Source organism: Oryzias melastigma, linkage group LG4 (assembly GCF_002922805.2).
Source record: "Oryzias melastigma strain HK-1 linkage group LG4, ASM292280v2, whole genome shotgun sequence".
NCBI classification, from domain to species: Eukaryota; Metazoa; Chordata; class Actinopteri; order Beloniformes; family Adrianichthyidae; genus Oryzias; species Oryzias melastigma.
This window is the reverse complement of record NC_050515.1, coordinates 15,534,880-15,562,586: the sequence shown is the minus strand read 5'-3', so window position 1 is coordinate 15,562,586 and position 27,707 is coordinate 15,534,880. Positions and strand designations below refer to the sequence as shown.

At 36.3% G+C, this 27,707-nt stretch overlaps 1 protein-coding gene across 2 annotated transcripts in view; it reads left to right on the top strand.

Moving 5' to 3' along the window:
* Positions 1-27,707, top strand: part of raver2 (ribonucleoprotein, PTB-binding 2) — a 74,616-nt gene that overhangs the window by 5,930 nt on the left and 40,979 nt on the right. For both annotated transcript variants that reach the window (XM_024278110.2, XM_024278109.2), the window contains exon 2: positions 15,015-15,081. In XM_024278110.2, the coding sequence (XP_024133878.1) occupies positions 15,015-15,081 (67 nt within the window). The remainder of the gene's footprint in view (positions 1-15,014; positions 15,082-27,707) is intronic.

Sequence of the window (27,707 nt, the reverse complement as noted above, 5' to 3'; positions counted from 1 at the left end):
AAAAAAAAACTCTAGAAGATTATGTAAAATCAGCAACAGAAATGATTAAAACATTATCCAGTTGTTTTTCCATGAAATGTTTCTTGGCCTTGAACAAATGCTGCAGGCGTTTTGAACTTTACTCATTTATTTAAATGTTTTAAGGAATTTGCAAACTGTTTTGTTGGGGTTTGTATCCACTTCTAATGGTACAATAGGGAATTACTGGTATATGGCATAAGATTTCATAGAAGGAGTCTCAGAATTTGGTTTTCACAGTGTTTTATTGTTGCATTCATTTGGGTTTTAATGTTATGATTGGAGTACAGTATCATAGGGGTGATTTAAGTGCAGTCTAAAGGCACTAAAAGTAATACACGACAGTATCACTATTGATAAGGCCATCTCTTACCTTGACTCTACTGTTGTAAAAAGCACACCATCACTTCAAGATGCTCCTATATCCTTCTAAGACCACTCTTGGATGGACCATCTTAGAGGAGACACGTCTAAGGTGTTGGAAAAAAAAAATCTCTACCTTTTTTCTGGAATTCAAATTCTGCTATACAGCAACTTCTCTCTTTGATAACTCCAGGCACATTTCCTGGTTGAGAGCGGTTAACTTGATGAGCTTAAATTATTTATACCATATGCACAGTTCAGGCTTGCACCATAGGGTTACAAAGTGATGATTCTTTCCCCCTGTGATCTTTGCTGGAGTTCACACATCAGCCTGAAGTGATCTTATGAACCATTCAGCAGCAAATGATCATTTAGCTACCACGGTTTGTGAAGCTCATTTAAGTAGCTAATTATGATGTTTTTATGTTGTGTTTTAAGATGAAAAACATATATTATAACAAACAGAAAACAATAGAGATGAACTGATGTTTAGATAAGCAGCAAACTACCTGCAGATTCAGCATTGATTCTTCAATTTGGGATTACGCAATCCGCTAAAGATGGGGACATTTCAACACAAATTTTAGGCTTGTTGTACTTATGTTGTGTATTTTTAATTTGTTCCAGACAAACGGAACTCTTTTATATGAAGAAAATTGATTGCAAGCATCATCGCAGACGTGCTAACTGCACATGTAGGTTATTGCTATTTAGTGTCCGATGGTTTATGCTCATTGTTGGACCAAGTACTGGAATTTGCCTATAAAAGAAGTGCATTCTGTTTATACACAATGTTCTCTTTGAACAGCAGCAGTGCTTTGCATATGGACTGGTAAACACATCCGTGAATGAAAATGAGACAAACGGCATTCACCTGAACTGCCGTTCTCTCCCCTTACTGTACACGTTGAAGTTGTGGTTGTGTGGGTGTCAGTAGAAGATGTTCAAAAAAAAAGAGCTACACATAGCAGTGGGCAGTTTTCATCACCTTCTTCACCTGCAAGACTGGGAATGTTCGCCCTACTGTCAATCAATCAAAGTTACTTTATTTTTCCGGTAGGAACTTCCTTTGCTGGTGGGATCACAAGACAAGACAGAGTCAAACAATCATCAGTAAAATCCATAAAAAAATCATACAAATCATTAAAATCAAATACTCCAATAAAAACAGTAACATACATACAACACACATACCCTTTTAAGATGCAGACTCCCTAAAGTTTCCAACTTTAGCTGTTTAGCAGACGAATTGAAGTTGGTACAAAACTGGACATAGCTCTCTTTGTTTTGAAAGGCAGAGATCTGAATCTGCGACCTGACTGTCATCTTAGCCGTTGACTGTAGCATCAGATGTGCAGACGTTTGTCCCACAACTGTTAGCTACATACACACCGGGCTTGTGTTGCGCATTCAAGAACGAGCTATATGTGGTTTCATGAACGTGCTTTTAGCATGATCTGTTCACACTGGACAAGCAGGGAGTGGAAGGTAGCAGCATTTTAATTTGTTTTTTTTACTGTTTACCAGCGTATGCCTGCAATCTACAGATTGGAAGAGTCGTGGTGTGAAATGTTGAAGCGGTGCAAATCTTGCTTCAAACTATTTCTTTCACTGCTCCATTTCAAATGTCAATTTCCATGACAAATAATTCCAACCAGACACAAAGCCCAACTATTAATTTCTCCTCCATGATCGATTTTCAATGGTTGGTACTTCAGTGTTTTGAAAAGAATATTACTCGTATGTCACTACCAAGGTCAAAGCTGAGCTGTTTGCTGTTCAATCAGTCGTAAGCTCAACAGGTTGTACTTTAGCAGTGGGTTGAATAAACGCATGTGAAATCGGACTTAGTGACACGTGGATGTAAGAGTTTTGAATGCAGAAGCCCGAAATGTGGGTTTACGGGCGTTTAAAGATTTTTCTTGAAAGCGGTTGCTTGAACGTCAGTTTTGTAAACACAGTAGATATATGCACATTTTGCAAGAATGTTCCCCAAAATACTAAATGTCTTGGTAGAAGTGGGTGCTATGTTGAGTGGATAAAAGATTTGAAGTTTAATGTGAAGCAAGGCACTTATTGGAAAAGCCCAGGTGGAAGACTAATTAGATAAAAGGATAGCTAATGAGTGTATATGTAATGTAGCTAGATGGTCTTCTCGGATTAACTTTTTTTAGTGTTTTATCTTCTAAAATTATTATTTTTGTCTCTGTTTGTTACTTGCCACTCTGTGTTGGTTAAACAGTCTTTGGAGTCTGAGAGAAATGCTCCCCTGCACTTCACCCTATCACTGTGATAGGGTGCGATAGATGAGCGCTTGTCACAGAACAGGTGGAAAGGGTGTCCAAATCCTGCTGATCCCGTTTATTGAGGACACTAGTGCATCATCAACAGACTTCTATCTGAATGTCATGCCTGTGATGCATACGTTCAGAGCAGAAACCAGCAGCTGAAGTGATGTTTCTGCTGTGAAGTGGAGATGAGAGTTGGGTCACTGTGATGTGTGTGTCTGACTCACACTTTTGACCTTGATGTAGATGGGAGATCCAAACTCATTAGAGCTCTGTGATCACATTACACAGGGGGTAATAAGCACAAAGCATAAGTGTCGGATGAACACACAACTTGAACCGGATGAGTCAACAGCACACTACCTGGTCAGCAGCAGCTCTGCGAGTGTGAAACTGTTGGCACTTCAAGCGGGCAGATCAGACGGACCCATATGGGGGTTCCACTTCAGTCAGCCAGAACACAAACCATGATGTCAATGCTGCGAGCAACAACAAAGTTTCTAATGTGCCATTTCATTTTTCATTTTTTTTCCTGGCTTTTGTTTCCTCTTAGATAAACACATCCAATTCATTTACTTTTGTTGTTGGCCATAAGATTCTGCCTTAAATAAGACAAATATCACCTGTTTTTTTGTGTCAATACATAATTGATTACATGTTTTATACCAAAAACACTTGAACAACTGATTAAATACACCACAAATGGTCATTTTCAGCTTTTATTAGAATATAATTTGAAGCCCTTTTGTTGTAAGGATATTCTTTATTTTATTTTGAAGGGATCATGCAGAGTCTAGAAATTTAAAGAAAGTTGATTGTTTGCACAAATGAAAGATTTAAAGTCATTTTTTTGTGTTTTTCTTAATTAATATTAATAGTTTAACTACACTCAATGAAACGTCCTTTAAATCTGTATTTACAGACCAACCTAAACTGTAGTATTATATTTTCACCCGAAGAGTGTGGCATTAAATTCTTTGGAAAAAGGGCTTGAAGCTCTGTGGGAAAATAACCTTCAAACGGAGCCCTATTGCTTCAGGGCAAAAGTCAAGCAGAGACGGGTGCTTTTAAACAGTAGGGAGGGAAGCAGGGTCGCACCAACTGTCAGAAGAATCTGTTGTGACTCAAGGCAAGCCACATGTTTCTGTCAGCCTCTCTGTTTGTAACCTCGTGGATATCAAATCAAAAAAACAATTTGTGGGAAAAAAAACATGAAATGAAGAAAAGGACAAACCCAAGCAACAAAAAATGGTTAGACCCAAGTAGAATCAGTGCTGGAGTTCTTTAAGATGTTTTTGTGATTTTCATCATCGTGCTTGGGTGGCAGGGGCTCAGGTGGCTAAACAAGTTGGCCAATGATTCTCTGTCGACTGTTTTGTCTCCTTGGGCATGGCACTTCACCTTCCCTTCTAGTGGGCTCCACAGTTGTTTGTATGCGTATGAATGTCCCCGTGATGGTCAGAAGGGCTCAACATCATCGCATCCAGTCGTTGATATCAACGCCGGACAAGCAGGGAGCGACAGGGAGGGGGGTTCTTCTTTAGTTTTTATTTTTTAATGTTCACTAGTGCTCGTCTGCCACCTACAATTGGTAGAGGCTTCGTGCACAAAGTCAAAGCAATGTAAATCCCACAAATCTTGTCTTAGGGTTTTTCTTTTAGAGTTCTGTTCTGATATATAAAATACTTTGTGTCATATAGTTCCAGCTGGGCAGAAAAAGGTAAATATTAATGTTTGCTTTTGTGATTATGTTTAGGGTTTGGTACTTTTGTTATGAAAAGCATGTGACCCACATCACATCTGAGTCCATGATGAGTCACGTTTCAGCCTCGTTGCAATTTGGCATCAAATAGTTCAACTGGTTGAACTTTCAGCCCGAGATCAATTAACGCCCAACTTTTATGTGGAGCCCGAGAACGGACTCGAGGTGTGAATACAAGTGTTCTGAAAGCGGAATCCTGATATTTGGGCTGATGCGCACCTCGTTAGGGGTCACGGCGTTGCTAGACCTTACCTACCTACTGTTAAGGTAGGTGGTACCTAAACAGTAACTACCTTCTGTTTTGATGGACAGGTCGCCATCCATCACAAGACAGCTGTTTGTTCATTTGCAAAAATTAATTTGAATTAATCTTAACATAGGCAGTCTTTCTGATCAGGACTTGGATAGCTGAATCTAAGACTAGTTTTGATTTCAACAACCTGTTTTTATTTATTTTTCATCTTCTGTTGTACTTGATGTTTAGCACCTTGGACTTATGTCTGAACAAAGACAGAAACGACAGCGAATGGTTTTGCAGCAGCACATTTTCTACCATTTACATGCAGTGATGCATCACTAGAAGGGAATTCTACCCATAAACTCAGCATGTTGATGTTGTGGTAGATGCTATGGTTGTCGGCACATCACATACTTCATGTAACGTGCAGCTGCGGAGGTTGATAATGGGTTTGAATTTCTTTTCCTACTGTGCTTCTTTACTGCATAATCTGTGTCTACTCAACTGGAAATGAACACAAAAAAAAGAAAGGGAAAGAGGAAGAGGAAGAAGAAGACAAAGCTCAACAGAAGAGTGGCTCCGTTTGTGACTTTTTTTATTGAGATAAAGGAGATGGAAGGTCTTTGATGTAGTCTGTCTTATAAGCAAATTTACCCAACATAAAGAGTTTCTGTTTACTCTGGCAGAAAAAGACTTTAATGAGTAGACGAATGAGCTGTTTAAGAGGAGTTAAAGAACGTGGATGTTGAGGTAAAAACAAACATTAAAGCAGAAAACTTCTTGAGTCACAAAAATTCTATCCATCATTTTGCAGGAAAATGCCAACTGCATGCAAGCTGTGAACCACAAACATGTTAGAGAGAGAAAAGAACTGAAAAAAGGGATGTCTGCACACTCATATTTATGGTTGTCTGCTTACAATGTGTGCACACACAATTTTAAGAAAGCTCTCTTGGCAGGCGTTTGATGGGCCAGTGAGCCGTGCTGCGCATGGCTTGAGCCACCTGTCTCTCTTCTTTACCAAATATGGAAAGCAGTAGTGTTTTAAGGATTTCTTGGCTGTGCACGATCCTGATTTCTAGTTAATTTGTAATGTAATGTGAAACAATGGGTGTTAATTGAAGACAGCTGCTGTGGTTATCTTATTTATTGAAAATTATGGCTAAATACCAAATGTATAATTAAAAGTTGTATGTGTTTAAATGACAAAAAATGGTCAGATTTAGTGTTTTATTTTCTTAAAAAAATCATTATAAGGTGCTAATAAGGAACTCTTTTTTTCACCTATGTAATTCTTTACACGTTGTTTCCTTATTTGTGTTCTTTTTGTCTTCTTTTAAACCCTGAAAAACCAATATCATCCTGTCCAAGAGATGCATCATAGATTCTGATTCCAATATTAATGTAGGCCACACAACCCACATTCAGCATGTCCCATAAAATAGATGCAAAAAAGTAAAAAAATAAAGCAACCTTTGACCATAAAATATTAACTTTATTTTGGTTTATAAACTTTGCTGACAAAACACTAATATGCAATTTAGAATTAATCCACACTTCTGTATTTTATCAGTTTTCTCTAGACCCGTTAATTTGAGATTTATATTTAAGCAAGTTAAAATGTAAAACTTTTAGAAAAGCCTCTAGAAAGACTGTCACTTATTCAAGGATACATCAGAAGAACACAATTTTTCTACATTATTTGCCCGTTTCTTTTTATAACTAGATAGTACTGAAGAAAGACAAGGTTAATTATATAAACTTTTATGGTTGAAGTATCCATCCATTTTCTTTCACTTAGGCCCAATCCGAATTTTTTTCTTCTCCGTACCACTTTTTCCTTTCCCTTCATTTAGCCTTCTAGAGAGTTATGAAAAAATAGTGTCTCATAATTTGATAATTCGGATGTCACTTTCGTTTGATGACGAAATGAAATTCGTCACCAATAATCACCATTCCCCCAGCTCATATATACATAGCAACATCGGTTTTATAACTTTGAAAAGGTCATACTATAACAAAAAGTCATTATTTGCACTTAAATGTAAACGTCTGTGGTTCAAAGCACACCTGCATGAGGAAAAGGGCTTCTCAGTGCGACGTGGTTTACCCTTGCAACAGAGGACTTTGTTTCCCTCTGCTTGGAGGGTCGGAAAAAAAAAATATTCCAGTCACCACTTGCACTAAAAATTCCCCTTCAAATGGAGGGGTAGGGAGAAGGGAAAGGGAGAATGGAAGAATTTGGACTGGCCCATACTCTGGACCGGGTTCCAGAAGAAGCAGTCTAAGCAAAGATGGCCAGACTTTCTTCCTCATGGCCTCTTCCTCAAGCTTCTCCAGGGGGAATTCCAAGATGTTCTCAGACCAGTGTGTCCTGGATCTTCGTTGAGATCTCTGCCCATTTGGACATGCCCAAGAGTGCCCCGAAGGCATCCCAACCTTATCTGAGCTCCCCTCCGGGTGACCAAGAAGCGCCCCAACAACCCTGCAGAGAAAATAGGACCCCTTACAGCTCTCTAGGCTGTGCCTAGAAGTACTGGACATAATGAGTTGGTGATTTAGAGCAACCCTGTCGGAGTCCAACATGCACTCGGAACAGGTCCAATGTGCTGCAAACCAAACTCCTACTCCAGTTTTTCAGGAACCAGACAGCCTTCAGCAGGCACCCTTCACAAAACACCATGGGGGAACATGTTGACATCCTTCTGCAAATCCATAGAACATATATGATCTGGTTGAATGAACCACATTATTGGCCAAACTCTCCTTTCCAGTTCTCTGGAACAGACTTTACTTGGGATGCTGAAGAATGTGATTTTTTGTTTTTGTTTTTTCCCCACGGGTAAAAGAACTCACCATCTGGTCCTCGATTTTTAAAAAGGGAACCACTATCCCAGTTTCCCAACCTAGTGACGCTGTAGAGACATGTCAACCAAGACAGCCCCAAAACATCTAGAGATATTGACACCTCGTCACTGAGGAGTTCCTCTGTGACTTCAGCTTGGGTGATAGACAACCCCACCCCGCTATCCCCATCTCTGCATCCTCCAATTTTTCCTTCCACCATCTGACACTATAAGGTTGAAAAAACAATATACATAATTAAAGTTGTAGTGATGTTGACAATGACAGCATTAACATGACTTATTGTTTAACAAACTTGTTTTTTGCCCATTTTTCTTATGAAAAGTTTTAAATTATTATAATTAACATATTTTATCTCACAAACTTTTATTCTTTCCGTCAATTACTATGAGTATAACAAAGGACATTATCTAAAATGGTAGTGAATATTTTTAATAAGCTTTAATAGACCTATTTACTTACATTGTTGACTGAAATGTATTAAAAGCTCTCCATCAAACCTACTATAGCTACATGTCTGCATCAAGTTAATTGGAAAAAAATAAAGCCTTTTTCCACTTTAAGGCTGCTTGACTACATTTGACATTTAAGCTGCTTTTCACAACAATTTCCCAACAAAAAAATCAGTTGAAATTGGTTCTTCTTCAGTATTGCTTCTGGCTACATAAAAGAGGCAACATTTTTTTTGTTTTGGTCTGTTGAAGCAACTTTAATTCTGGGCACAAAAACGTGGAAACTTTATTTTTTAGGAGCAAGCCAAATACATTTTTGTTATTTAAATATACTGTTCTTTGACGCTCCAATTTTCTGTTTCTGTGTTTATTAGTTTTTCAGTTTGTAATATTTTTTGCTTTAGGCATATTTTTTATTCAAAAGCTAGATTGACGGGAAAAAAAAGTCAAGTTCTTTCCCTGATAAAATGGTATACACACTAAAGTGTTGTGCAATGGGGTTGATGATGAGGCTGTCATGAAATATAAGCTAAAACATTCATCATTCATTGTAATACAGACATTATTAGGTGGCGCTAAAGTGTTTGTGAAACACAATGGCACATTTCAGGTAAGTGGGATCCCCTGCCCGTCCTCCTCCTTTTGTAGCGAACATCCCTCCATCAGTAGGTCAAGGACGCAGTGGCTGCTGGTAAGGAGGCCGTAGAAAGTGTCCCCTAATCCCCTCATCTTTCTCATGCACACACGGCTGAAGGGAAAACACACTCCTGCTTTTCCCCAGTGACTCTGTTTGAGGTGTTAAGCTATCTCATTTATGACAGCAGGAGAAAACCACAATGTGTTTGTGCAGTGAATGAACAGGTGTCACAGTAAACACATTTTACTCTGCCTTGTCCTTCCATCTCCCTGATATGAAAACCCTTTTTACTCTGCTTTCACACCATGTATTCCTCCATTATCATTCTTTGTTTCACACTTGCATCGTCGGCAGAGGGACTTGCACATCAGAGGACTCCTACCTATACTATGAAAGTTTCAAGATTTTAGTTATAAATGCTCAAGTGTTGTTTTTGTCTGTTATTCAAGGGTATGTAACCACAGTCTCATTGATTAAATCATTAATTTAGTTCAGTCCTTTCTGGAGATGGAGACATTTGTATTCTGGCTCTATGCAGTATCCTTCTGACACCTGATGGGATTTTGGAATTTACAAAATCTCTTTAATATCTTCTCTGTGCAGGAATTTAAAAATGACAGCAGTGAAAAGCTGTGTTAATTTCCTCACAGCTGGAGACAAACTGATTTATTGAGCTGGCACTGATTAAAATGACAGATTGCCTCAAGTTTGGCCTCATCATATTTAGGTTTTTTTTTTTTTTGGTCCATTGTTCATATTGCTTATCTGTGCAATCCACTGCATTACCCATTCATATTGTTGGTTTTGCCCCTGAACCCCTGCATTCAAGGAGTCAGCTCACAGCTGACAAAGCACACCTTTCCATCACTGTTCCCCTAGGTCTGACGTTCCTCTGTCCTGTTTTATCTAACACATCTGATTGATTTATCATCTCTGTAGGCACCTGATAATGAGTTAGTTAAATGTATCATATGTGACATAGAAAAGTAAAAACAGGGGCTAAACCACGGTTAATTTCAAAAATGTAAAAGTTGAATGCATTTTTGCACATTTTAATTATTCTCTAAGAATTATTATTTTTTTTAATTTTCCCTCAAATGACTCATTTTGGGGAATCCAGTCTTTAAATAACTCGATTAAAAGTAGTTGAGTCATAAATTCACATAATCAATTAACATTTCACTGCTAATTTAATTGTAGAGACTGAAATGTTTAACTAACCCTCATTCAGCCATGTGTTGCTTACACCTAATTGGACATCTATTAGCTAATGTTACATTAACATTAACAAACTGTCGGGATTTACATCCAAAAACAAAACAAAAAATAAGAACTGAATCTTATGTTTACTGTTTGTGAGGTGACAGTTAAAACTGTACGTGAGAGGTCTTTCTGCCAGTTTCACTGCTGCCCCTTACTACATGTTTAGCCCTACCAGGCATTTCTGGCTTTTCCCTCCGGCATTTTTGATCTTACTTCATCTGCTGAGGAAAAATGCAATACCTAGACTGCAAATGTGGAACTCAGTCGTCTCTCACCCTGTGCACCTCCAGTAAAAAAGTCTAATTCGTCTTGAAAACATCAGTTCTTGTGCCCAAGCTGTGAGGGAAGGCGATGCAGGCTAAACCCACCTGTTTACTCTCTAACCTTGGGGAGAAGCTCATGGCTCCTTCTTCACGCATATTGTGAAAGCCAGCTATGATAGACAAGAATTGGAGGATCTCTGCCTTTGACTTGACTCTTTGTGCAGCAGGTCCTCCAGTACTGGTTTGATCAGGAACCCTTCAATAGATCAAATGAAACAGCATTGCTATTGAGATCATTTGAATGCACAAATTCCTTCATCTGAATAGAAGTCAATTCAAAACATTCACAAAGTTTAGTAGAACGTTCTAAATATTTAAGTTTTAGTTGCAGTGTGTCCAGCTGTTTTATCACACAAAAAATATTTTGACAGTTCTGATTTAGTTTATAAGCTGCTTTTTTGTTTTTTTATTTGCTTTTAAATTCAGAAGAAAGCTGAAAAATAAATAAAAATGCAATTTTTGAAATTTAAATTGATTGTATGAAGAAGTCTGCAAACAAGAGTATTGTCTTAGAGCTGAGAAAAGCCTATTTATTTTGGTCCAGATTGCAGAAAGTCTAGTTAAAACTGTCAAATTCCACACTGTAGAATGGAGCTGTGGATAGTGAAAGTAGTGCTGCAGCTGTGCTAGCCTAAGGTGCAGAAACCACAAGAACTACAGTGCACAGAAGTGCATTTGATATGACCACATTTACTTTCTCAAAATACACTTCATTAGCTGATTCAGAAAACTTAAACAACAAATGTTAGTCTGAATCACATTTCTGGATTAGGTTTGTGTGGATAGGTTGACTTCCACAACCTCTTTTTGGTGTGATTTTAGGATCTCTTGAAATGCATATATTGAATAGTTGGCCATTGTATGCCTTCATCTGCTTGGAATGTTGTTACAATTGAAAGCAGATGATTCAAAAATGCAACAAGTACTGATCCCAAGATCAGTACTTTTTCATTAAAAATGTCAAATTCTACTTCAGATGTTCCATATTCGATGTTTAGAAAATCTATCCTAGAATAAACTGTAATAGAATTATTCCCTTTTGTGAGAGCTGAGATTGTGTCTAGCACCCCCTATTCACTAATGAAAATCCAAATAATAAGATATAAATAAATGTGTGCATACATTAGAGGCAACTTGTTTAAATAAAGAAGCAAAATGGGGTTTGGGTTGTCTTTTGTCTTGCTTTCTGTCGATGAACCACAGCTGCAGGCGGCAGGCGAGTTCGGAGTATGAAGCAGACAGGTGTGAAGTGAGAACCAGCTGTTTTGAGTGGTGCTAGGGCTTTTTAGTGGCTTGAGTATACATGCAGTCTTGACAGATCTCAGATAAGGCTGCTATAGTTTTCCTTTTCAAGTCACATTCTTTAGGGGTCTTTGCTCTTTGTGATGTTTTCACCTACACACTTTCATACTGTGTGCTTACATCATAACCACTGGTAGACTGACAGGAAAATTAACTCAAATGTCAACTCTTTATGGGATTTAAAATTTGTGTTGCACTAAACAGTATAATTGGAATATATTGAAATGGAAGTAACAAAAATATATTTCAAGGCTTTGATACCTCACCAGGGTCAACAGATGTATTTCTCGTCTTAGAGAAACATTTTGACAAGCTCATCTGAAAATGCAGTCACCAAGTAACGTTTTATGTATTAGCTCAAGTTTGTGAGTCTGACTTCACACCAGTGTCAAGTAACTGAAGCTACAGATATGTTGAGTAATGTTAGCTCACCATCAACATTTTGTGAATGTTTGTTTAATTAATCAAATCTATCTTAAGCTGGTATGTCTAGCTCAGGGATCGGCAACCTTTTACAGTAGAAGAGCCATTTTGGCCTGTTTTCTACTTACCTAGAAGGAGCCACATGGTCTTACTTTAGCCTTTAAGAAATTTGGATTTGCATTCACAACCTTCTTTTTTTAAATAATAAATATGAATTGTACCTATTTTTTGGCACAAACAAAAGCAAATATATATATTTGACAGAAGCTCAAATAACTCATTTTCTAAATAAATGTTACATGTTCATCGATCGATCTGCAACATTGCTCTTTCCCGCGGACTACCTGCGTGTCTTTTACAGTTTGCCCTTTTTTCTGTTCATCCACAGACAGCCCATATCCACCCTTGAGGGCAGTTATGACAAAGGAAAAATGTGAAAAAATGCAACACTGATGTGTTTGTAGTTGCGGCAATTAAAAATTAATAGATTTTGAGGAGTGGCAGCAATGAATGTAAAGGAAACACTGGTAATGACTCCAAAGACATGACAAATGACTGACTTTGTTTTGGTCAGTAGAAACTTTTCCTGTCTCTCAGGATGAATACATCATAAAGGGGACTAATATGGAGCAAACAAGGCACCTCTCTTCCTTTTCTTTGTATCTCCTCTTTCTCCCACTGTGCCAGCTTCATGGGTGAGTGAGCTGACCCTCTGTTTGGACTGCTTAGTGTAGCCTGCACTGATATGAAGCGCGCCCGCTCTGTGTACAAGTGGGCTGAACAGTGGCTGAAAGGGTAGAAAACCGCACACACTACAAAACCCAATCGGTCGTTGTTACTGCTCATGTGCTAAATTAGAGAGACAGTTTACTGGGTGAAGGATCTGCTCACATCGCCTCTTTGAAATGTCAAATGTACTTTCATTCACATTCGAGCATTGTATGGCCATGAATTGCTGCATTACCATCACACAAAGTTCCCCTCTTTGTTTTCATCTTTGAATTCAAACACTAAACACAGCCTGTTTGTTGATGGCGAATAAAGGCACAGGTTACAGGAACCATGAGCAGACAATAAGACCAGTCCTCCAAATGTTAATTGATTCAAGTAAGAAATGTTCTTCTTCGAGTCCATGAGCCAACCCTTCAGTCTAAATCATTTACATTTGAGATTATAATTTTTTTTCCTATAAAACTGTATTTTTACTCAGCAGATTAGGTGAAGGAAATAAAGGACATCTTTAGACATTGAAGTAAAAAAATAATGGAAAAAAATGTCAGTAAAATATGACCAGACATTACACAAATGATTATTTTCATTTTTGTTTGTAGGTTTTTATTTCTCTGACCTTTCAATAGCAATCAAATTCCTGGACACCTTTTTATATTTTGTTTTTCATATTTAACACAAAGGTTGAGTCCCAAATTTCTCTATATTTGTCAGTTGTATGTGGGGTTAGTATATTGCTCCCACCTGTTGATGTGTCTAAATATGAATAACAAGCGCACCACATGCTTGAAATGCAATTATTTCTTACATTTTTGACAACCAATCATTTCTGTTTGAATTTTTGTCAGATTTGAGTTTTCTGTTTATTTGCGCCGTCTCAGTGCACACAAAAACAAGACAAAGAAAAACACATGAAGGCAAACATAAAGTGCCAATGCATCCAAGACACAACCTCCACTCCCACACCAGCCCCTGGCTATTGCCACAAGGGATGTGGTAAGAGGCATTTTCACCAAAATAAACCAAAAAATGTAATGTGTGAATAAAAATAAATCAATGGTGCACATTTGATACCTCCTCTTGTCTTTGAAGTTAAAAAACAAAAATAAGCAAACCCTGAGTTAGAGCTAAATTTCAGACAAAATAATCTAGTTGAATTGACATTTAGTCACACAGTATCTCGTCTTGATAATGTATCTAAATAATATATTAAATCACGTTTAAAAGTAATTGGAAAACTTTAAAATAAGAAGGATTCTATTGTTTAAGCATTATGTTCAAATATTTTTATTTTCTTCCTTTCTCAGAACACTTTCCCTCATAAATTTGCTCCAGATGTTGTGAGGATGTGGCTTTTCATTGGGATTTGCAGATGTTTTCCCACTCGTGCTCTGAAATAAACATGAGCCCTTTAGTTTTGGTTACTGTTTTTACATTTTTGATAATCATCTTTGCAAAGTCAAATTTTGTAAGTAATAATTCATAGCAATATTTATAAAAATCCTTCCAAATAAACTTTTTTGGTCCCTTTTCTTTAATACATTTCTTACATTTCCTTATGAAGGTTTCATGAAAAAGCATTAGCAAGATAAAACTTAGTTTTCCATCAATTTTTTTGTGTTCTGAACTTTAAAGTTTGTTTTCTATACATTTTTTTTAGATAAAACAAAAAAAGGCACACAGAAACCCTTGAATTTATTTATTTTTCTAACAGCAGTTTGTGTAAAAACATGTCCTTTTTTGGGGTTTTCAACTCTTCATCTCTTTCATGTCATAAAGAGCTCTGATTGTTTTTTGTAAAATGTAAATGTAACAAAAATGTTTTGTTTTTTAGGACAAAAAATGTAAATCTTTTTATTGGATGTTAAGTATTGCATGAAAGATAAAAATATATTTTTCTCTTTTATTAAGTTGAAATATTTCTGTCTCATAAAGATATATTACTTTTTATAACTTGAGTTTTAGTTGCCATGGGGCATCACAGTCTTTCTTATCACACTGCTACTAAAATTTGAGTCCAAAAAAGTTCCAACGGAGCTTCTAAAACTAAAGTTTAATTAAAAGACTCAGAGATCTTGTTTTAAGAAGAGAGCCATCATCCAGAATGGCCTTGAGCAGGCATTTTTCACTGCAACAGAGGTTCAGTCTCACTTTATTAACTCTCCAAAACCTCTTTCTTTATCTCTTTCCCTGGATAAAAATATAAAAAAAACATATTTGTGGAAAGGAAACCCTGAAAAGAAGAACTTAGATTTTTGTTTTTATTTTGTGACATTTGTTATTAAGCTCCTTAGCAATTTCTACAGCTAACAGTCTTCACACTAAAGTGTTTCTCTTTTTTTTTCTTTCAGGAAGTCCATGAAATTCTGAAAGAGTATGAACTGAAGTACTGCTTTGTGGACCGCAACAAAGGCACAGGTAAGATTCACATCATACCCGACATGAACATCAGAGCCAGAACACAGCTGCAGTACTTGGCTGTTTTTATTGTCAGTCATTAGGAATATTTCCAACATTTATTAGATCATGTTGTTTCTATTTTGTTGTAATTGTTGCTTATCTGAGGAAATGTCTAAACTAAGTTTTTTTTTTAAATATACCTTTAATATTCAGAGATGTTTTATAGAATTTGCCTCCAAAAATGTGTTTTTGGTAGATGATTGACTGAGTCATCAAACTGAGTCATCTTTCAAATGCATGTTCTTTACGAATGTGGCACCATTTAAGTAATAAACAACCAGTCAAATAGTTTGTTTTATTGCACTATCACTACAAAAAATGGCCTTACATTTATTGACTATGTCATGTTGTGTGACTTTTTTTCTTTAATTGTGTATTTTATCTTATGGACCGTCTTGGCATAAAAAAAAAAAAAAAAAGTAGGAATTGATGGGCTCTAACAGTTTTTTCCTTATCGAAAATTATTTGTATATTTTTAAAAAATATTATTATACTGTTTTGAATGAAAGTGATGGCTATGATCTTATATTACATATGCTAGGGTATTCCTAATTTTTTTTCAACTATCCAAAGTGGATTTATCATCTTTCCCTATTTCATTCTGAGTTGAAATTAAGATTTTATCCAAAAAGCACTTGCTTATCTAACTTTTTACACTGTTGCTCAAGTTTCACATAAAAAAAGCTTATGATTTCCTTTAGAAGTAGCAATAAATTCAGTCGTACTTGAAAGTTAATATATTTTATAGTGTTGTCCCACAATATGCTCTTTTTCTTTTAGGAGTTGGTGCTCATAGATCTGGAACTAGAACATACAGGACCGCTTGTCCCTCGAGTTGAATCTTACATGGTTCCTATATTTAGTCCGGGCTGTCGGACACCTGAAACAGAACACTTTAGAAAGTAGCGGTGTGCTATAAACAGCTGAGATATCAAAGCACTAGTCTGTCCAAAAGGTTAATAGTGTTTCAGAGCAAAAGGGAGCTGATGAAACGGGGGCCCTTGTCTCACCAGCAGAAACGGTACTTGAATAATTAGCATTAGCATCGGGCTCTGAAGTACTGTGGTGGTGGAGTGAAATTAGCTGAACTTCAAGAACATCAGAGGCCTTTTTAAATGGAGCAGGTAGTCTCTTGCAGCAGCGGCTCCTTTCTGATTTTCTCTTTTGTTTTTTTGTATTCTATCCCTTTTGCAGTTCATCTGTTTGAATTAGCGACTTCTCACATTCTGTCATCTCTTTATTGTGTCCAATGGGTCTATATTTCTTCTTATTTGTTTAATGGTCTTCTGGATTTATCAAAAATCAATTTGTAGAGTTAGATGTCTCTTGATCAAGTTCGGTTCTGATCTTTCATCTGCAGATTCAGAACTTCCTTTAATGAAGAAAAAAAAAAAAATAAACCAAAACTATAATTATATTAACCTTTGATGCTTTTTTTCTAACCTTTTAAAATGTGTTTATGTACTGCAAACAACTTTTTTTCTATAAAACATTTCAGTCAACTAGCCTTGACTAAAAGTCCCACTCCAACTGTATTTTTTTCTATAGTAAAATCGTTCCTGGTGGTGGTCTAAGTCGTCTTGGTTAGTTTGCAATCGGACTGAGCTTCTGTTTCTCTGACTTTCCTCAGTCTGAAGTGACTGTGTGTTTATAGGATGTAAACGCAGTAGCGGTGCAACGACAAGACACAGCAACACTCTGATATATGGTTGGATGAATGCAGGCTCATTAAAACAACTTTTAATGTGATACACATTACTTCGCACACCGTTTTCCCAACAATCTATATGTCAAAAACATTTATCAGCGTATCTTTGTAGTTGCAGCTAACATGAGTTAAAATGAAGGCACACATGGTACATCTTGACATCTTAACACTGCAGACAAAAGTACCAGTAAAAAGTACCTTACCTTTACAAAGATGTTCAAAATTAGTCAAAGAAATATTAAGTTTGAATAAGTGAACTATCCTGACGAGGGTTACAAAACGCAGCACCTCCATCTTTTTCTTGTGACTCCTGTCCAATGACTGAAGAGATCTTTAGTCACAGGGTTTTGTTGACAAGCTTCTGTTCGAAACAGAAATATCCGGTAGATGTCAGTTTGAAAACAGACCAAATTCAAGCTTACGGACTCGGTCTGGACCAACAGACTTTCCCAGTCTGAATACACCCTTAAATAAATTATTAGTTTGTTACCTGTAAAAAAAAAAAAAAAGTAGAATCGTTTTTTTAGTTTAGACGTGGATGTATGTGAGCGTGCACCTGTGTGCATGTGTGCTGAGAGATCCCTCAGGGGTGTCTAAGATTGATTTCAAGCCGCCGTAGCTTTTCACTTTGTGTGCAAATGTGTGTGGTGACGGATTAAATGTTTTGCCGTGATCCAGTAACCCCCTGGCTTGTCACCCTCAACACACTCTCCCATCCAGCCTCGCCCTGAAATGTTGTGTTCAGCTGGTGTAACGTATATGCAGAGGAGATAAGACGAGTGTCAGTCATAATAAAGCGTTTTGTGGCGTGTTTTATACGGTGAGATGCTTTAAGGGCACGTGGCTCTACGACTGTGTCACTTTTGAGTGTTTATGGCGAGCTCTCGAGCCCTTGGATCGGTTTACATGGCAGCTGTGTAACATCTCCCAAACCACGTGTTTATAGTCTGACTCACTCTCTCTTTTCTCCCTTCCCTTCTGCGTCCTTTTTTCACCTCCTTTGGCGATTTAGCCTCCCGACTAAACAAGAAATAACTCTCCTGTTTGTTTAGAATCTGAATAATTTTCAGAGGAGGAGCTTAAAGGTTGAGGTTGCAGCATTGACTCAGACTATTAGACTTCTGTAGATCCACCATGAATGTGCCCTGTTGTTATAAAAAGGACAGCATCCAAACTGTGTGTTAAATCCTAGACATATTCCGTCATTAATTGTTTCCGTTTTGGGTAAAGAAAATTGTAAGCAGAATTTAAATATTTAGAGCCAAAAAATATAATGGTGACAGTCAAATATTATTCTTCTTTTTTACATTATATGTTTTAGAAAAATGCACATTTTAGAGGTCTTTGTGTAGTCTGTGCCATCCTTTTGTAATTATCTTGGTCATTTTAGTTCTTAAAGAACTTTTTGTCTTTTCATTGAAAATGTCTTTCTTTTCTTTAAGAAAAATGGGAAATGTAACCTGGATGTTATTGCCAATGGGTTTCCTTGGTACTGCAGTCAGCCACATAGCTAAACATCTGATTGTCTTTCTAGTAAATCTGTCTACCCCATGTATGTTTGCACGTGGTTATCCTTAACCGTTAGTCATCTAGTCGTGGCATGCATTACTGCATGTTTTAGGAAATGTGAAGCTTCTTTATTGCAGTTTTTCTACGGAAACTAAAATGTATGAGAGCTTTATCCATCATGCTTTCAAATTCTGCTGGATGGATGCTTTTCAGTTTTTATTCCTGCATGCCGTCCATCTCTGTCTGCATATGCGCACAAATAACTAATTAGACATTCATATCAATGCAACTCTGAGATTTGTGAGGATGACTTGTTGAAATTTGAACTGCAACAGAACAGGAAAGAAAAGCTGAATGTGGGATAGTTGTTGGTGACAGCTCCATTAACGTGCTGGGTTTTTAACTTTTTTTTTTTGCAAAACTCCTTCAAGTTGCAGATTATAAGTCATAATCTACATTTTACACATAGTAAAATAAACATAGTAAAATGTCCAAGTTAAATATTCTGGAGACAACACCCACATTTCGAAATCCAAGGTAAACAAACATTCAATAAGTAACCACAAGGGTTCTATTTTACTGCCAAAATATGGAATAATGCAATTTTAGTTCACAAGTTCATTATTTTACTCTGATTTATGATTTTGTTTAATGTAATTTTTTTAGATTAATTGTTTGGTAATTAAATAATCTGCACACAACTAGTGATATAAACTGAACAAATGAGGACATTTTAATAATAAAATCATAATTTCTTACAATAAATTATAACCAAAAGTTTTTTTTTACCATAAAAAACAAGATTTCTTTCAAATGTAAAGATTGATTTAATATTAATTTCGCTGATTGAGCTTGAACTTTTCCTATTTTTCATTAGTTTATTGTAACATCTGCATCATTGGAATTTCATCGGTTAACAAAAAGCAGCAGGTTGATTGTTTTTACAGATAAGATGGACTAAATTGGTTTTGATTTTACACATTTGTGATTAAGAGCTCAGCTAAAACAAGTGAATCAGGATTGAGCTGTAACAGAGGAAGCATGTTGGAACCAATCCGTGCTCACATTGTTACGGAGCTCTCTGCAGAGCTTTAGCCGGGCTGAGTAATCTTTTCATCTATCTTACAGCACGTAGCTGGCTTTGATGTAATGCATTGAGCTGTAACAAAGAAGATGATCAACAAGTCAGAAGGCTCGTGCCCCCCGGAAGTCAAACTGGAAATATGTTACATTTTTAATGATCTAATATGATGTGCCCACTAGTGCTGCTGCATGGTCGACAGCTGTACTCCGCTTTCAAACTAGGCACAGTGAAGGAACATGCTACCTTTGTGAAATAAATGTTTTTGAAATTATAAAGAAAAATTAAGTTTTAAATTAAAATAATTTGTTGCCAAACAATAAACTATTGCTCATTTTGATATTGGGTTGTTTGTAATAGCTTACATATTACGCCTTTATTCTCTAGCTTCATTGATTTTATTTTTTAATAAACTTGTTTTATTTCTGTATTAAATAATTTATTCACTTAAAACAGCTTGGAAAACTTGAGATTGTTTGCAAAACTTTAAATGATAGAAATATTGATTTGTATCTTTAAAATAAAATACAATAAAAGAAAAAAACAGCCAGATAATTAAAGCTTTATTATTTGGGTTTCTTTAAAGCACAGAGCAGGTAAAACAGGTGTAAATGAGAAATTGTATGTTTCTCCTGTGGAACAAGAAAGTTTTTGACAATTTGGGAAGATCTATTTTGGAGCTAACATTAAAAGTAAATTTGATTGTTAGACAATTAAGATGCAGAAAGAAATTAACGCATACTTGGTGCAAGGCTAAATAAGGTAAAATCTGAAATTCCTTTTAAAAGAAACAATTACATTTTTATGTGGAGTTTTTAGGAATGTGTTGCTTAGTTTTCTCGTTTTACTCTTTATTGTTGCAGGACCTCACTTTTGTTGGATAGAGTTTATACATGACTGAACATGTCTCAGAATTGTCAGACTTGTCACTAATCAGTCCCAAACTGTTCTCAGATTAGCAGAGTACAATGTGACAACCTCTAAAACGAGGGACACAACAGTATGGGTCCTAATGACTCAATCAGGCCTTCTCTGTCTCACTTGCCATGAAGATCCTAAGCTGAAAGAAGGTCTAGCTGATGAGATAAAAGTCTGAAGTATTGTTGCCTTCAGAAAGCTGGTTCAGTATCACTGATCAAGAGCTTTCAACAGTTATTTCCAATTTCTTGGTCTTTCAGACTTAAGGATGACTTTTAAGAGACTCTTTATTTTTATTATTCTTCAAGAAAACATTTGTTGTGGGAAGAAAAAAATTGAACTCAATAAGCTTGAGATAAGCTCCCGACTTTATAACTTTTACCACTCTATAACTAAAGTTGTGTTCAAATCCATTTTCTTTAAGTGTGTCAGCATAGATTTCTCAGGCTGGCCCAGTAACCTCCTGACCCCTCCTTTAACCTCAAACCATAATACGCTGCTCTTTGTTCCAATGGCAAACGGTCTGCTCATCATGACCATATCAGTTCCCTGAGCCAGCCTACACTGTTGGACTTATTAGGTCATACTGATGGAGGTGTTTATGTTGGTGCATAGATTGGTCTTAAATTGTGTTCTGAAGTGAGTCCCGCTCAGTGGATCTTTGTGTCTCCATATATGGTTTTGCTTTGGCTGCTGCCTCCGTTTGTCAGTTAATGATGGGGTTTTTTGCCCTCCTCTTTAAAAGCCACTCTTCCAACACACATGCACACTCACACACTCAACAGGAAAAATATCTGTCGCTCTGTGCCTTAATCACTGTTGTCATCTTATTTTTCCACTTCCTGTCGCCAAGAAAGAGCCTCTTATACTGTCACGCACCTAGAGCTTTCTCTGGACTGCATCTCTCTGACTCTTCCCGTCTTACTCCTTTTCTCTCTAAGTGGTGTCCGGAACATTGATCTCTTACAATCACTTTAGCAGGAGCTTGTTAGCTTGCTGAAAATTGATCTTTTCCCATGTTGGTCAGGTTTGAAACACCAGGTTTAATAAATCTGATTTGGCAGCAAAATTGGCACATTCATATTCCAGTTCTTTGTGTTTGGTTGAAATGTGAAGCCTTTAAATGTTTCAACCCACCTGTTACCAGAAGATGCACAGAGATTTTGTGTTTTGCATTAGAATTCTCTTTTTCACACAAAATCTCAAAATTGGACACATAGCTGTGGTGACAGTCACCCGTATTGTTTTTTTTCTATCTTGCATATTTGCAGCCACTCTAATTGCTGAGGTAATTGATGGAAAAATCAAGTATTTCTATTTCCTTAAGTATATAAATATCAAAAATGCTTGTGGTCAATTGCAAATTAGGGTTCCAGATACAAAGATATCAACCATGTAGTTGTAAGCTAACATTAATTTGTGATCCGTTGCTGTTTGGAGCTTTTTTTCCGTGTGGTATCAGTTTCACACTACTAACTGAAAACCAGGCACATTGTCAGATGAGGAAGTGAGAGCCATCTGGATGTAGGACACTTCTATATTAGCCCACATATAGAAAGTAGAATTTGCATTATCGTGACACCATCATTTCAGAAGTATGTGTGCTGCTGCGGAACCAGGAATTTGGAAATACAATGATGAGGGTTATCCAGGAAATCCCTGCTCTTCAATGGAGCCCTTTGTGCTCACTGTGGCTTTGTCCAGTAATGAAGACAGCACACACTGGCAAAAAGCTTATTGGTCTCTAGCTTTGTGCTATGATGTGTGTGTGTGTGTGTGTGTGTGTGTGTGCGTGGGTGGATGTGTGTGTGTGTGTGTGAGAGAGAGAGAGATGGTGCTTTTGTAATGAAAAAAGTACAGTTCATGGGACCAGTATGTACTCTGTGACACGCTCTGCAACAGTTACAGCAGCAACCACTCGCACTAAATCATTTTTCATAGTTTTAATTCTTTTGTTTTTGGTCAAACAGTAATTATCTACTGCTTATCAATTGTTTTTCTAATGTAAAAACAAACAAAATCGCTCATTAAAGCAAACATGTCTGTGATTTTGTGTGTTAATGGTGTTATAGATGTAAAAATGGACATTTGGATTAAAAGCAGCAATGTTAATGTTGACATTGGAAAGCTGTTGTTCACTGCGTGGGGTTTTATCGCAAACATCTGACTCATTACATCCTGAACTATGGTTCTGCAGTGCCTGAAGCAAAAAATAAATGCACTTAGTTTGGTCACAATCTGAATAAAACATATTCAGAGGTTTGCATCCGGGGAAAAAATGTATTTGACATATAATAGCTTAAAGCATGCAAATGGAGAGAAATATGTTCTAAATGTAAGTTAAGGAAAGCAATAACAACTTTTCGATTGTTATTCAGGATACTGCTGTTAACTTTCCGTTCTTTATTATGGTTTCTTTTTTTTCCTCTGACTTTCTACCCCTTAAAAAAGTATTTTTTTTCTGTCAACTTTACTTACTAGCGCAAATTTCTTCACTTCCCAGAAGCTTGAAAAGCATTAAAATTGATAATTGTCAAACAAATAGGCAGCAATAAAACACTGAATAAAAAGAACACTATTTTTAGTTGGAAAAAAAGCCCTGCACAAATTTCTAAAAGAGATGAACAGTTTAAAGTTTCTCCTTGAACTTTTTGAATAGGTAGTATCATAATAACCTGGAGTCCTGAATTTAAAAAATGGAAATAATTACCAGACGTGAGTAAAATAAAAGCAAAAATTTGTGCCTGTTTAGTATTTTTTTTGTAATTTTTTTAATAGAAATTTTTATTTTATTTTATCTAAAGTACCTCCTTTAGCTCCATAAAGTATTAATTTGGAATTTTGTCTGAAAAATCCTGTAGATGATGCATACAAACTACCATTGGCAGGCCACAAGTACCCTGCTCAGCTCCATTCTGATGCGTCCACTTGCAGACAAATAGATCCATACACGTCTTTGTTTTTCCTCATCCCAGCTGGTGTCTTGCTTAATATGACCGAAGCTCCACAATTTCCCACCATTTTTGCTGCACCAGTAATGTTAGCTTGGGGTTGTGAGGGGCTGTAAGCTAGTGAGAGAGCGTATAAACAAATGAATTATGGAGACAACTTTCTGATGAACTACTGCCGCTCTTCATAAACTGTGTTCTAGAAAAGTACACAGGATTTTTGATTTTGGCTAAAAACAGCATAATCATAAATAATAGACGACTTGGAACAATTTTGCAATAGATCAAAAAATGATTCAAGTAGGACTTTAATATTTTACCTATTAGGCAAAAATAAAGACATTGTCGCCAGTGTTTATCTGGTTTTCGCAAACATTTAACTTTTAAAAACAGTATGCACAGTTATCTGTGTAAAATCTTGACATTTATCATTTGGGTTTCAACAAAACTACACAAAAACTAAGTGTTATTATTTTGAAGGACTTTTGCTTTAGTTAAAAAAAACAGAAAAACTTGTTACAAATGTCACCAGAAAGTGAAGTGCTGCTTTGCTGTGGACTGCATGCTCCTACGGAGTCAGATCTATTTGTAGTCTGTGTCTCTGCAGTTGTTCTGACGAGACTGAAAAACATAAGCTACAACAACAGGAACACCTTGAGAGTGAATACAGGCCCTTTTCTGTTTTTTTTTTTGCTTTTTTTCCCCTCCTTCTTCCTGTCTTAAGTGACAGCAGTCCAGTCCACCTAATTGCATCCCTGGACAGTAGCTTTTCACTTCTATCCCTCCTTCTTCTCCTTGTCTCCTCCTTGGTTTCTCCATCTCTGTCACCATCTGTCCATCTGTGTTCTTGTGAATCACTGAATGCAAATCAGCACAAGCCTCTCAAATGTGTTGGAGCCATTATTCTTGATCGTGGAGGCACAGTAACATGCTAACTGCAACTGAACCTTTTAACTGAATGTTTCACATTTGTGTGCACCCTGTTAGAATTATTGTGCTTTTTCTTTTTGAGTGATGGTGGTTTTGTGCCAAAAATGTGTTATCACAGTCATGTGTTTAATTTTTAAGGAAAACCCAGAAATCACTTAAGTTAAGTGTGATAAACCACAATTAAAAATAAGAGTTACTGTGAAATGAAAAAAGCCAAAAAATTGCATTTGTAGTTTATCAAGTCTATGAAGAATTATTTAAGAGTTGACAGCAAAATTAAAAAAAAAACTTCAATATCAGAATTTGTTCATGTACATTTATTTCACAAAAAAATGAAGTTGACTTTGACCAAACAACTTAAACCAGCACAAACCAAGCCAAACTACTCTGATTACTGTTAAGTAGCCAGAAGTCCATGAACCCTGTTAACATTCTTCTATGTGGACTGTAACCCTAAGAAACCTTCTGTGCAGCCAACAACAATACTTACAATTTCAGAAATGTTGATGTTTAAAAAAATTAGATAAAGTTTTGGTCTGTCTCCTTTGATCTGACAGAGCAGTCACAATGTCTACAGTTTCTTATCTGCAGCTCACACAAGCGCACACAAAAATCACACAACTCAATCTTGCAGTAGAAGACAAGCATGTTTTGCACACACCTGTATCACATATTGTACACGTCCGATAGCTGAGGTCACAGTGTTATCAGGGTTCCCAGCCGTGCTTGTCTTTTTTGGGTCCACTAATGCACACGCGTGATAAGAAGAGGACCCAGAAATCACCCGACCACAGCAACAAGCATGGACACAAAGACACTAACATTTCCTCTAAAGAGGAAGTGCACCATCTCAGTTTCGCCCTTGAGGTTTTGTCAAGATGTATTTTTGAATATTTAAAGCTTGTTTTTAGGTTTTTAGAAAATCCCTTGTTAAAACACTAAAAAAAAAGACAGATTTTGCCAAGAAGAAAAAGTGACGAACTGAAATAAAAGAACTGTAATATATTGGATCACAAAACAGATAAGGGGGAAAAGGACACCGCTTATATTTGTTAGGTTGTATAGGTTTCCTCGCAATTGAATATGCATTCAGGTTTTTCATTCCACTATTATGTCGCCAAACTTGAAGTTAAATCTGCACATTCAGATGCAATATTTTTTTACTTGGGCTGTTTATTGTTTAAAATGTAAATTTCTGTAATCATTTCAAATGACGCTTCCGTTTTTAGAATAAAATGTTGAAAAGCGGGCATGTGAGCTGAGTGATCATCAAAGCTGTAGGTGGGTGAGTGGGCGACTGGCTGGAGAGGGATGTTAAGTGTGTGATCCAGTCAGCAGCCACGCTTCTGACGACACTCATCCCTTCATTCCTCCTTATTCTGCTGCGCACCTAGCTTCACACCATTACATGCTTGTGTATAATTTCAATACTAAAGGTTTGCACATTTTCACAAATGTGTTTCATCTGATGATCTCTGCATCTTACAATTCTTCTTAGGTTATTGCAGAAAAAAGACATTTATACATGCAGATAAAACCAATCATTCACTACTATATTTTCTTTAATACTCAGGAATATGCACCTGCTGAGTTGCTATAAAAGCCCATAAACCACAGTTAAAGTGGTACAGTTAAAAGACCCATCAATTGAAAATTGTTTTTTTTCTGTGTTTTTAACATGTTCTTGTAGAATTTTCTGATGATGGAGAACATTTATTTAAAAAAAAAGCTTAAAATAGCAGTTCTATTTCTTTTTTCAAACTGTTCTGAATCCTGCTCCTCACTCCATTCCGATGAATCCATTTGTAGACAAGTAGTTTCATGTACGGTTTTGTTTTTCATTTCTGACTCAAAAATGAACACATGAATAGCTCAGGTGATTTTCACCATATTTGTTGCCCCGCTAATGTTAGGTTGGAATTGTAAGCTTATGAAAGAAGGTGTAAACTAAGGGATGATGGGAAATGAAGGCAGGCTTACTCTGTGAAAATAGAGGTAAAGTAGATCAAAAGACTGTCAGAGTGGGACTCTATTTTCAATGTTTCGTAAAGTGTTGACAGCTGGATCCTCAAAAATATAAGTGCTGTAAACATATAGAGAGGACGTACTTTTGTTTATTGATTGATTGACTGATCTGGTTTATTTCAAGAAAAAAAAAAGAAAAACTTTTTTTTAAACTTATCACAGAAATAAGGAAATACATTGATTAAAAAATAAAACAAACAAAAGCAAAGACAAACTTATGTCACATTTGATTTATTAAATACAGTGATTATTAACTAAAGTCAAGTAGTTTGATTGTTTGAAAACGACTGGGAAGAAGTAAACTTGTGTAATCCTACCCCTACATAGTTACTTCATTTTATCATTTTGCATCTATAGGCTGGAATTTACAGAAAAAATGAAGATATTTTGTTAAATGTGAAATCTCTAGCCGTCAAAATTAACAAAATAATTATTGTTAAGTCCTTAAAATGCAACTATTACATTGGGCTGCCACAATTAGTCCACTAATTAATGACTGATCGACTATTAAAATAATAGTTTGTGGCAGCCCTACTATTACATATGCATATATTTAGTTCCTTCATTGTACTGTGCCTTAGAGAAACCAAAATCCATGCCCAGGTAAAAGGTTTAGCTATTTTTTTACAAGTAGCATATGGTGGTTTGCCAAAAAAACAACTTAGTTTTTCTATTGTTCATGTTGCATATTTCCAGTCTGTTTAGTGGTATGTTTTTGTTTTTTTTAGTCAATTAAAGGGTTTAGGTAGCTTTTCATACTGTACAGGTGTGCCCTCTAGAAAGTCATGACCTAATCATTTCTTTGCTCTTCAGTGAAAAACATCCTGGGGGGGTGGAAGTCCATTGTCCGGTTCATTCAAAGGAGCTGAGCTCACACACGTATCGAGTTAACTGTAATTCAGTTTTCACTATGATGTCATTTTTAACACGATCTTGCTCTTACCATCCCTTCACCAATGCAGCAAAATGAGCTCTCTCTGTTATTGAAAATTCATTTTTAAATCAGTCGTTATTTATAACATACACTGTCATAATCAATGAATTAAAATTCCTTCAAAGAATTTGAAGAAAAAAAATAGATTTACAGTAACTTTGATTAAAATTAATCATTTTAATGATGAAATTCCCACATTATATACAATTTACTTTGAGTTATTCATAGAATTTTATTAACACAAAAATATATATAAAAAGGAAATTTGACAAGCATATCAATATTTATGTCAGTTGTGTTAAAGTCTCATCAAAATATGTACTAATGGATCAAATCAATTCATTCCTACCTTATTCTTTCCAAGTTTGAATTTTTTCATGACCTTAAAACACTAAAGTTTTAAAAATGTGTTTTTCCTTCCTTGCTTTCTGGCACATTTCAACCCCTTAGAAACGCAAAAACTCCTTTATTGTATTTACAGTTTCTTTTCATTCTAGATGCTTTTAGGCGAGTCGCCTTTTACATTTAGGA